This window comes from Conger conger, chromosome 15 (genome assembly GCF_963514075.1).
Source record: "Conger conger chromosome 15, fConCon1.1, whole genome shotgun sequence".
Classification (NCBI taxonomy): Eukaryota; Metazoa; Chordata; class Actinopteri; order Anguilliformes; family Congridae; genus Conger; species Conger conger.
This window is the reverse complement of record NC_083774.1, coordinates 28,929,932-28,942,043: the sequence shown is the minus strand read 5'-3', so window position 1 is coordinate 28,942,043 and position 12,112 is coordinate 28,929,932. Positions and strand designations below refer to the sequence as shown.

The 12,112-nt window shown below is 44.8% G+C and overlaps 2 protein-coding genes across 2 annotated transcripts in view; one reads left to right on the top strand and one right to left on the bottom strand.

Annotated features, from left to right (window-relative positions):
• The first annotated feature begins 896 nt into the window (after window positions 1-896).
• pgpep1l (pyroglutamyl-peptidase I like) lies at window positions 897-2,968 on the top strand. The gene is made up of 5 exons (XM_061222820.1): window positions 897-939; window positions 1,197-1,249; window positions 1,598-1,714; window positions 1,840-2,066; window positions 2,169-2,968. The coding sequence occupies exons 1-5, from the start codon at window positions 909-911 to the stop codon at window positions 2,383-2,385; spliced, it is 645 nt and encodes a 214-aa protein (XP_061078804.1). The 5' UTR covers window positions 897-908; the 3' UTR covers window positions 2,386-2,968.
• The window catches only part of igf1ra (insulin-like growth factor 1a receptor), a 99,880-nt gene continuing 90,371 nt past the window's right edge, over window positions 2,604-12,112 (bottom strand). Inside the window, 1 exon segment of the mRNA XM_061222819.1 lies at window positions 2,604-10,337. Coding sequence (XP_061078803.1) covers window positions 9,836-10,337 — 502 coding nt within the window. The 3' untranslated portion in view covers window positions 2,604-9,835.

The window sequence follows — 12,112 nt, the reverse complement described above, 5'->3', positions numbered from 1 at the left end:
CTGTCGCGAGGAATAAGGAGGAAGGCGGGACCTTGGCTTTTAGATCCCATGTCCGATTTAATTGGGGGTGGGGGCATGAAAAAAAAAAAAACCCCATAATAACCCTTCTGACGGACTGCACTAGTCCCTAGTGAACCGTCAATGCTGAGAATCGGCTTCTGCTTCCGAATTTCTCCAAAATTTCCTCGCGGGGCAATTTATCAAAAATAGGCTACCGTGCAATTGGTTTGCGTTTTGTATTTGTGTGATCTCACGGTAAATTTGATCATCTGAAAAGATAACTGTCGTGTCGACGACATTAGCATATATTGTAAACCTAAATATTGACTTTATTTTTTGTATTGTTGAGGCAATCGCAATAAACAACACGTTTCGGCTAAATCGCCGATATAGGCCTATATCTTGCGCAAAGAACGTAGATCTTTAGGCTAGCCAACGGGAATCCAGTGTTATCCTGGCTTCGATTGTAGCTGTATGCTATACTATAGCGCGTGTGCAATTATTTGGAATCAACAATTTGAATGTTATTTATTGGAGTTTATTCAACATGGGACGTTGACGCATGTAGCATAATGTCAAGACTATAATTAATCATTGTTAGCCTACAATGGTTTACAAATTAAATCATTTCAATAAATATGCAATGGTTTAAATAAAATGTTATTATTAATTACACTGCGCATTGTAGTGTGCACTTTGTCCATCGCTGGCTAACAAACTCAATCCCAATAGGCTATTCTAATTAGGTTAAAATAATACTGGAGATCCAGAACTTATGTTTCCAACCAACTAAAAACAGACTCCGTACGTTCTCCAGTAAAGACAACCGAAGAGGTGCACAAACCAGAGAGCAGTTTCCAGTTACATTTGCCAAGCAGCGTTGAAAAACAGCTTGGCACAAGACCAGAATGTCGCAAAGTGAAACCGTAGTTGTAACAGGTACATAGGCTTTAAGAAGAAATAAATGTCAAACTAGAAGAGTAATAGCATAATATTGCATTGAGCAGTAGCAAAATAATAAAATAAGTTTGTATTATTATTTTTTTGTTTTGCACCCTGCCACGCTTGCATGAAATTAGTAAACTACCGAGGTTACTTCGTCGGGACCCAGTGTTTACAAATGAAATAACGTTATACAGTAAACAGATATAACCTACTAATAACACGTATTCTAAAACTTTTCAATTGCTTTTCAGGATTCGGTCCTTTCAGGCAATACCTGATTAATCCCAGCTGGCAAGCCGCTCAGGTAAGATAAAACGATAAAGATAAAGATAAAACTCATACTCAAATGAAATGTTGGGTTTATTCTGGGTTTAAAAAAAAAAAAGAATTATGGTGAGGGGTACATTGGTTTCACACACAAGACCACCTTATCCAGGCAATGAAATGTATAGGCTAGTTGACTTGTACCCTGTTGGTAAAATGTTTGTGGGGCCCCCTGCTGGCCGAGGACGTCAAAACTACTGCACACTAAAGACAGAACCAAAGCTATGTCATTCAGCTTCCAACTTAACACTTCTGTGCGCGATGTTTCTTCATTGCTCTAACAGTGAATTCGACTGTAAGTAGGTGCCTACTTTGCCCCCCACCTCAGGACCTGAAAAAGTTGGGACTGGGAGAAGATGTAGAAGTTTACATTAAAGAGCTGCCAGTGAGCTATGCTAAAGCCCTGCAACTTGTGTCACATATTTGGGAGACTGTAAACCCAAAGGTAAGCCACAAAGGTTGTCACAACACGCACATCTGGCTCCAAAAAGATAGGTGCTGTTCCTGTTTCGTTTTTTTCCACATTAATGTTTAATTCCAGTCTTTAAATCTTCATCTTGTCTTTTGAAGTTAGCCGTGCACCTTGGAATTGCGTCGGGGTCCAAAGTCATCACACTCGAACAGAGCGGGAAGAACAAAGCCTACAAGGACAGAGACGTGTGCGGCTGCTGTCCCCATGGAAACGTCTGTGTGGAGGGAGGCCCAGACAAGCTAGACTCCATCATAGACATGAAGTCGCTCACCAGGCTCTTGAAGGGCATTGGGCTGAACGTCATTTACTCAAGAGACGCAGGGAGGTAAGGTGACGAAAAGTTTAATGCACAATTTCCATTATGCGTAATTTTCATTATTGCTGTGTTGACCGTCATTCATACAGAAGCATTTCCCACTGCCGACAGGTACGTCTGCGACTTTGTCTACTACTACTCGCTGCACGTTGGAAAGGGGAGGGCAGTATTAATTCACGTGCCAGCATCGGGCAGCCTAGCTACTCCAGAAAGCCTCGTGCCCCTGCTGCGCACGGTAATAATAACGATGCTACGTCAGCTGGAGGCCTCCACGGATGAGGACCACGACCAACTGCCCGTGAAGCTTTTTAATGCCGAGTCTGCATAGTATGTTTACGTGTCATTCTTATTTAAAACGTCACTTTTGTAGCACTTAGAAGTAACATTTTTACGTTTTACCATATTTCTTTCCAATCTTTCTGAAGCACTTACATATCATAGATAACCATTAGTTGGGTAAAGTATTTGTATTTACCTTGAATTTTGGTATTCAAGTAGGCTAGAAAGGTAGATTAGAAAAGAAGGAATGAAACTTAAATTCTAATATTTCAGCCTTTCAAAATAGTTTATTTTCCCCGTAATGTAAAGAATCAGAATATATATACAACAGAATATACAAAAAACATTTTTAAACCTTCTGAATCTACTGAATCATTTAATATAAACACAGGAATTTGAATAATTTATACACAGCAAATTCTTAGTAACAAATTGGCCATATTCTCTTTATAAAAAAGCAATAAAAAAAGAAATAAAAGGAAATCAGTTCTGAAACGCTTTCCAGTGGTACAACTGAGAAACATGAAGTGCTGAATTGGTATGTTTAAATAACCTATCAACAAAATCTCAGACCTATCAGAACTGGCATTTAAATAAAAATATCAAAGTTTCTAATAAGCCCGACATGCAAAAACAGTGCTATTTCGGGGAGGGGGGGGATTCTTTGGGAAGCTAGGTTTTGATAACACTAACTTATTAGCAGTGCTCCTGTGGTGTAATTTGAGGGTTTCACAGAACAGTCAAAATGCGGAGTCAATTTCAGACAAATTTCAGGTATTTATAAAAAATAAAACTAAGAAATTGAAAAAAATAAAATAAAATCCTATAATCCTTTAATTTCTGTGGTGACGCCACAATAGTGCGAGATAAAAAGGTAATATATGCTTATACACAATGTTTTTTGTTTTATAAAATCATAAGAGGGCCTGGTTGTTGAGGTGGCATGACAATGGGGTTTGGGGGTGGGGGGTGGGCTCTCAACATAAGGTTGAATAAGTACAGCTGATTTTTTTTTAAACGCATTTCCTTCCGACATCACCCCTGTTGCCCGACTCCAAAGGTTGCTTTTAATCCTACCGTTCCTTTGTGCATTTTATTTTATTAACTCAAACATATTAGAATACAGTATGTACAAAATCTTGACCTCAACAGGCACCTGTTCTGGAACACTTGCTAATTGGTTACCCTGGCTACCCGGTCAGATTAACAGCTGCCGATTTGGGAACTCCTGTCCTGTCAAGGGGTTGGGTGTGCAGTTTTGATAGTTCAGCATTTACGTTTGGGAAAAGTGGGCCTACATCACTGCAATGCTGTGTCCATCAAGACAGGCATTATAGTGAGAAGGCATAGAACCAGATTCTATGGACCAACCAGATGGTCAGTTCTGTCTTTTGACACGCTTCTCCATAAATATTTGTAAATCGTAATACAGGATTAGGAATGCCTGGTAATCCCACCCCTCCTGTATCTGGAAAGCAAAGAAGATGGAAGGACTACTGGAGCAGACCATCTGATTATCTGGTTAGTCAGAATCTGTAGTATAACCATAGACATTACTATAGATGAACCAGATAGTAGACTCCATATTCTTGACGTTGAATGTACGGTTTCCAACCAGTTAGGCAGAAAACGTACAAATAAGCCAAGATAACAGCACCAGGAACTTCCATTATTGGCCAAAGCGTACTGCTTTTAAGAAAAAACAGAAGGCAGAAACAATCTGGTAAAAAAACAGTCTGGTTAATCGATTGTAATATCTTAGGTGCGACTCCACAGTGGTCCAATCAGAGTATTCGTGCAACAGAGCTAGCCAATAAGAAAACACAGGATGGGAATATATTCACTAACAGGTGCCTGTAAAAATCAACCTTCAATGCAAGGCTTCTTTATCGTTTTTTTTTTTTATTCAAAAATTAAGAAAAGAAAATACATTAAATTTATTCAGATATACATAACAAGAAAGACACAGAGCGGAACAGACATGAAGTAGAGGTGTTTTGGTGGAGGGTGGGGTGGGAGGAAGGCAAAAAAAACAAACAAAAAAAAAACAGGAAACTTCTGATACAGAACTTAGAAGACATTACCAAACTGCCTTAAATCAAATCATTTCAATTCAGTGATACGGAGCTAAAGGTTTTGTGAACATGAAGAAAAGAAAAACTGCAATTCAAATAAAAACGGTTTCAGTAGATCAAGGCCCCCGAAGCATAAAGGAATGCCAAGCGAAAACAAGTGCCTGGAAATTTATCTATAAACCTCATGTTCATTATTGCGATTTTATGCATTAATTTATCTAGACCTGAGGTTTGCATATACAACATTCTGAAGAAAATCAACAGTAATAATAATAATAATTATAATAATAATAATAATAAAATGACTAACTGTATGAGTCAACCTCAAAGTTTACAAAGAGTTGGCAATGTACCAAGCACTATTTTAAATCCTAAAATTGCCCAAAATATTCTGCACATTTTTTTGTTCTATTCAGTTTTTCTTTCTTTCGTGACTACCCGTAATCTACTGGACACTGCTGTCCGTACGTAGGTTGGTATGTGTGATTGTGTAGTAGCAAGTCTGGCAGCAATCAATGTAAACCGACATTCACTATGCAGCAGGCCAGCTCTGTGTCCGTTTCATCACTGTGAACGAATTAAAAAAGAAAATAAATAGCAATGATATCTATTTCTTTTTTTATTAGACAATAAAATCTCGATACACTACACCTACAAGTGATAACACTCACACCCATACAAACGCAACCAACGCAACAAGCACAAGGCCTTGGGAAAATCGTGAACAGGTGCTCTTAAAAAAATGTTTTTTTTATTTTTATTTTTATTTTTTATTCTTCTTTTGGACAAGTACCACACATGAGAAACGAAAAGCAGTTGTTTCCAGCAATGTGCCGCTCTACCGACCCTATTTCCACTGCCGTCAGAATTCAGTCCCTGTACCTCCTTCAAATGAAATAAAGAGTACTTAAGTGCCTTAGTTGGCGACGGTCGCTTTTCTTTAGAATTGGACCGCAAACCTTTTCTCGAGGCCCTCCGCCCCGGTTACCTCCAGTTCACTACAGGAGCCCTCCAACCTTTCCATCTCTGGCCTACGACTTACAAACAGTCTCCCTTAACTAGGGACATAACCCATCTCGCCCTCTCCCTCTCTCCCGACTTGTACAATGCGGGCAGTGTTTTCCCCGCCCTATTTATTTTTGCTCCACCCAATCACAGCTCTTGCTGCCCTCCTCGACGGTTCGGTTTCACCTCTGAACCCCTCCCTCCCAACATAAAAGAGAAAAGAGCAATATGAAAAGGTGTAGTCTGAATGGAAGTATGAAGTCTGAATGAAGTCTGAATGAAGTCTGAATGAAGTCTGAATGAAGTCTGAATGAAGTCTGAATGAAGTCTGCATGAAGTCTGCATGAAGTCTGCATGAAGTCTGCATGAAGTCTGCATGAAGTCTGCAGGGAGCTGAGAGAAGGGAGCAGCCTGTTCCCTCAGGGGCCGGCCTGCACTCTGGGTGAGCAGCGACATTCGAAACGAGCAGCAGAACGGGAGGGCTGAGCAGGAGAGGCAGATCGTCCCCCGCCCCGCTCCTCCCAGACCGAAGAGGACGACGGCGACGAAGGGGAGGGCCTGTGAGGCCTTCTGGGGGAAAACTCCAGAGCGACTGGAGGAGCACGACTGCCCAAACGGAATGGTTTTATTTAAGGACAACAGGGGGGTAAGACGCGGTTTAGACCCAGTGTGGTCGGGTGGAAATGTGGGTGGAGAATGAGCTCTGTCGATTCTTTAAGGTGGTGGTCTCCAACCCCGGACCTGGAGAGCCGCAGGGTCCGCTGGTTTTCGTTGTTACTCTGCACTTAACTTCAATCAACCGCTTCAACTGATTAATGAACTCGCCTCGTCTGGTTACTTGGGTCTCAACAGGGTGCTGATTTTAATGCGAAAACTAAAACCAGCAGACCCAGTAGCTCTCCAGGACCAGGGCTGGAGCCCTCCGCTTTAAGAGCTCTCTCCCGAAAGTGAGCCCGTCATACGAGGGGGGTGGGGGGTGGATTTTTTTGGAAAGTGTCGACGGGACTGAGGTACCGTGTGTGTTGTTGCAGGCCTTTTCTCCGCAGGGGGGGAAGGTTCACACCTTCTGCAGACGTCCCCGGAAAGTGTCTGTCAGCACTGAGTCCTAAGGGTGGAGCAAAGAGAGTGTGAGGGCTCCAGGGAGCCCCCCCTCTCGATTAAAAACCCCCAGCCCCCCCTCCCACAGAAACACGGATTCAGCACCACCTTCAGCTAGGCGATAACGCCAACGCTACCGATGCACACCACACCTGCCCACGGTAGCCAACTCCAGCCCTTTACAACTGACCCCCCAGAGGTCACTGCAGCTACCCACAAACACAAGCCAAGCCTCCTGTCTGATACAGGACCCTCTATCCACCTGAACGCCTCACCGTCTTGCCACCGACGCTCTCCTTCCTAACCCACCTACAAACACTCAACCAAAAGTACCCTTTGTGAGGACCTCTCTAGAAACAATCGGAAGGAGGAGAAAAGAGCAAGTTAGTGTTTGGCTGGAGATGTAGACATGCCTAGTGTCTCAAACGCCTTTTCGGTCATCAGATATCAACCCGTGTACTCCTCTTCAGCGTGAAAACGTCGACCTGGTAGCCACGGAGCTATCAACGGTCTTTGGGTTTCAGACTGCCACGTTCAATTCAAAAGGAGCCAAAGAGTATTCTTTACAGTTGAGTGTGCAGAGGATCCATTTAAATTTGTCCATTAAAAATGGCAGCATTGACACACTCCACCCCTCCCAATTTCCAAATGCATGGAGTGTTTGTGATTGGTAGTGTTGAGGTTTATACTGATAGAGAACAGCAATATCATTCTTACAGGTTAATGAGGGGGAAAATGTGAGATGTACTTTTTATACACACAAAAATAAGAGTGAGGTAGATAAATGTTTGAAGAAAAAAATGCGGCCCCCAGTCATGAAATTAAATAAAAGCGCTGTTGGTGAAAATACCTCAACTTTATCATCATTCGTGGAGCCATTATGCCATCATACACAGAATTATATATACCAATATAAGCTGATATGGGGGGGTCTTTGTTACATAGGAAGTCTTATGAGCCAGGAAGGGGGAGGGCAACACCCATAATGCAACTTTTCTGACACAGAAAAATCCTTCAAAAATATGGAGTGAACACAGATTCAAGAACAACCAACCCAAAACTTCTTTTAACTTTTGAGGGATGAAAAGTGGATGGACATTGACACCGAAACAGAACACGTGTTGCGTACTGCATCCCCACCAGATTTTCCTCTTTTTTTGGGGTGACGTTAGACGTTAGGGCGTGACCGGGAGGGGGGGCTTGGGTTGAGTTTTACTGCACGCGAGGGAAGCCGGGAGACGCAGGAAATGGGAGAGGAGAGGGACAGAGAGAAGCGGAACAAAATGGAGGACGACGACGCGAACGAGCGGAGGAGAGTAAAAACCTTATCTTTGACCTGAGATTGAGTGAGAGAGGGACGAACGAGCCAACGGGTGCAGGGGGGCGCTACGTGCACACGCTCACTCCAGGAGCCCACCACATTAACAACAATAATCATCATAATCATAAACAAGTGTACTTCTAACAAAAAAAAAAAACGGAAAAGCAAAAGAAAATATATTCATTAAAAAAATAGAAGGCATCGGATCACGTGGCAACACAGATATCCTTAAAACGAGAAAAGAAAAAATTTTAAATTTAAATACACAATAAAATTATTTTTTCTTTTTCTTTTTTTTTTCTCTAGAGAATAAAGCAGAGGAAAAGGGATTGTAGTGGAAACAGTAAAAGATTAAACCTGAAGGATTTATTTTTTTAGATTATATATATGTATATTTATATATACATATATATACACATAGATTACATCCACGAAAGAAAACAAAGAATAAAATAGCAGCTTCTTTCTGTACAGACATAAAAGATGAACATCTGAACCGTAAAAAAGTTATAAAAGTGACACAAATGATGCGTATGTAAATGAACCACGGTCTAACGTACCCCTGGGCAAGACCTTTTTGTAGAAACTTCTGGACTGTACAGAGAGACGGAAGATGAGTCTAAAAAAACCTGCTACACACAGAAGCCCGTTCTCCCAGCTTGGCTCACGAGGCTGAGTTTGGTGAGATTTGTTGTTGTTGTTTTAAAACGCCCCACTAGCTCACTGTTTCACTGTTTATTTGTTTCCCGGCTGATTGTGACCGTTTCCTGCGACCTCACCGTTTGAATTTTTTTGGACCGTTTTTTCCTTTTTTTATTTTTCAATGTCTTTAATGGGTCTTTTAAAACCAGGCTTCCCGTTTGTTTCTGGTTCGTGTTCGTCTCCTGATGATGAAACGAGGAGGTGGCGCGCCCACCCTGACCCCACAGAGAGAGGGGGAAGGAGCTCAAAAGAAAAAGAGGGAATTTTCTTTTTTTGGAGAAAAATCGACTGCAATATTGAAGTAAAAAAAAAAATGACACCAGTGTAAATGTGAGTGTTAGAACAATTCCATTCCTTTGATGTTCCGGGTGATTGGGTGTGTGTGTGGGGGGGCAAAATCAAAGGGGAGTAAAGTAAGAAGTTATAAATTATCGAGAGGGAAAGAAAATGCATTTGGCAAAATTAAAAATTAAAAACCGCTCCCCCTCTCATTTACCGCCCGTTATTGGTCAGCGTGCCAGACGGGGCCGTCTCTGGAGTCGCATGCGCTGATGAAGGTCAGTATGAAAGGAGGACTCCAGGAGGAGCCAAAATGGCTGACCGGTGCTCCTCTACACAGCACGGGGTGCGTGTCGATGGAGAGAGGAGCCGGGCAGAGGACTTTCAGATGAACAACAGAGTGCGTGCTTGCATGAGTCATCTACAGACACACAGACACACAGACACACACACACACACACACACACACACACACAAGTGCCTTTCTGTTGGGTGGAATGGGAGGGCTTTCCTTCCTCTTATTCGTGACCGCGTCCCCCGAATCCCAGAATCCACCACTCTCCAGCAGGGACCCTGTTAGGTGCTTCCGTTTCTTTTTGCTTCTTTAAAAAAGTACCAAAAAATAACCAAAGAAACAAAAAAAAAGGTACAAAAGAAGTTCTACAAATGGGAGGAAGTGGGCTGGGCGTGGAGTATGCGGCTGTTGCCGGGCGGATCCTGTCTTCGGAGGTGTCATGCAACGAATGACGGGAGGGAGGAGGGGTTCTCATTTTTGTTACTGGGTATTTCATTTAGTTTTTTTTGTTTTTCAATCAGGTTTTCATCGTTTGATATTTATTGATTCTCGATCGTACTAATAATATAACAATTACAAAAAACATGAAAAACGGCCCACTGAGGGACAGTGGGAGACTCGGGCTCACTGGTACGCTGCCCTCGCACCCTGCCGAATACGGAGGGAGGGGGTGCCCTGTCAGAGGAGGAGGGGGGGAGGCGAGGTGAAGGGTCTTTGTCCTGGATCAGCAGGACTGGGGCAGCGGCAGGGCCCTCTCGTTCTTGCGGCCCCCGTTCATGTGCGCGTACGGCGGGGCCTCCTCGAAGGCGGGCCGCAGTACCACCGCCGGCCCGTTGGCGGCGGGCTGTTTGTCCGAGGCCCCGCCGGGCGTGGCCGGGGGAGAGGGGCCGGGGCCGGGGCCCGAGGGGAGAGGAGGGGTGGGGTGGGACGCCGTGTCGGGCGGGGGAGCGGGGCCCTGCGCGGGGGCCGGAGGCTGGGCGGGCGGGGGCTGGGGGCCGCTGCAGACCACGCCCTGCCTCCCGGGCGAGGGGTCCAGAGGGACGTTCTCCAGGGTCTGGGACTCCATGTGCAGCTCCTGGGTGTCGGGGGGCTTGTTCTCCTCGCTGTAGAAGAAGCTCATCTCCCTGAAGGGCGGCTCCAGCTCCTCCTGCACGCTGCTGATGATCTCCAGGAACGCCGGCCGCATCTTCGGGTTGTACTGCCAGCACATGCGCATCAACTCGAACCTGCAGGCACACACACACACACACGCACAGGCACACACACGCACACAGGCACACACACGCACAGACACAGGCACACACACACACAGACACACAGACACACACACGCAGACACACAGGCACACACGCGCACAGACACACAGGCACACACGCGCACACGCGCACAGACACACAGACACACACACGCACAGGCACACAGGCACACACGCGCACAGACACACAGGCACACACGCGCACACGCGCACAGACACACAGGCACACACGCACAGACACACAGGCACACACACGCACAGGCACAGACACACGCACAGACACACAGGCACACACAGACACACACGCACAGGCACACACACGCACAGACACACACGCACAGGCACGCACACGCACAGGCACACACAGGCACACACGCACAGCCCACAGGCACATATACACAAACACATACACAAGTGTACACACGCACAAGCACACACATGCACAAGCAAGTACACAAGCACACAGCCCAGATATCAATGGACAGACACACACACACGCGCACAGGCACAGCCCAGAGATAGACAGGCAGGCACGCGCGCACACACGCACACAGGAAAAAAAACGAAGGGGGAGGAGTTAGAACAACAGTCATGAGTTTTGGATCACAGCGGTTGTTAAAGTGAACGGTTTCCTTAAAACACTGCTGCAGTGCTGTATCCATTCCAGCTCCGGTAGTCTATTATAACGGCGATGGACCCAAGCTGTGTGTTAAATAAGAGGTTAACTGAAAGGAGACCGATTCGCTCTCGTCACTGTAACTCTGCCGTCTGGCCACCAGGTGGCAACGGTCACCACAAACAGAGTCACCGGAGTCATGTGACTGGAACAAGCTTTCAGTCAACGTCTTCAGACATTTCTACATGTGATGCTACTAACAGGGAAAACAGGAGAAGTCAGAACACCAAAAAAGCAAAAGCACAACTGACCATATACTTTATCTTTACATCAAAGATGAACATACAGAGAGCAAAATAACATATAAACCCCATGGACGCATTTTGTGCATGATGCAACAAGCCAGAACTTCACACGCTCGAGCTAAGAATACCACTGCGTCTACAGAAACAAATACCCCCATCCTGAACCCAGCTCCCCCATTAATATTTACACTCCCCACCCCCCAGAGGCAGGGGCCACTGGATGGCTCTCTCATACTGCTGACCAGTCAAACCGGGTAAGAACAGTCAAATCCGCCAGTACCCTAGGACCCTAGTGAGTGTGTCTGTGTATGTATGTATAACCACATATCAGCGCGTGTGTGAAAGAGAAACAGATTGAGAGAGAGAGATAGAGACAGTACATGCATAAGAGTGTGTGTGTGTGTGTGTGTGTGTGAAAAAGAATGAGGGAGAGAGAGAGACAGTACATGCATATGAGTGCGTGAGAGAGAATGAGGGAGAAAGAGAGTACATGCATAAGTGTGTGTGTGTGTGTGTGTGTGTGTGTGTGAAAAAGTGAATGAGGGAGAGAGAGACAGTACATGCATACAAGTGTGTGAGAGAGTATGAGGGGGAAAGAGAGTACATGCGTGAGTGTGTGTGTGAAAAAGAATGAGGGAGAAAGACAGTACATGCATGTGAGTGTGTGTGTGTGTGTGTGTGTGTGAGAGAGAGAATGAGGGAGCGAGAGAGAGAGAGAATGAGGGAGAATGAGAGAGAGAATGAGGGAGAATGAGGGAGAATGTGAGTGAGGGAGAACGTGAGAGAGAATGAGGGAGAATGTGAGAGAGAGAGAGAGAGAGAAAG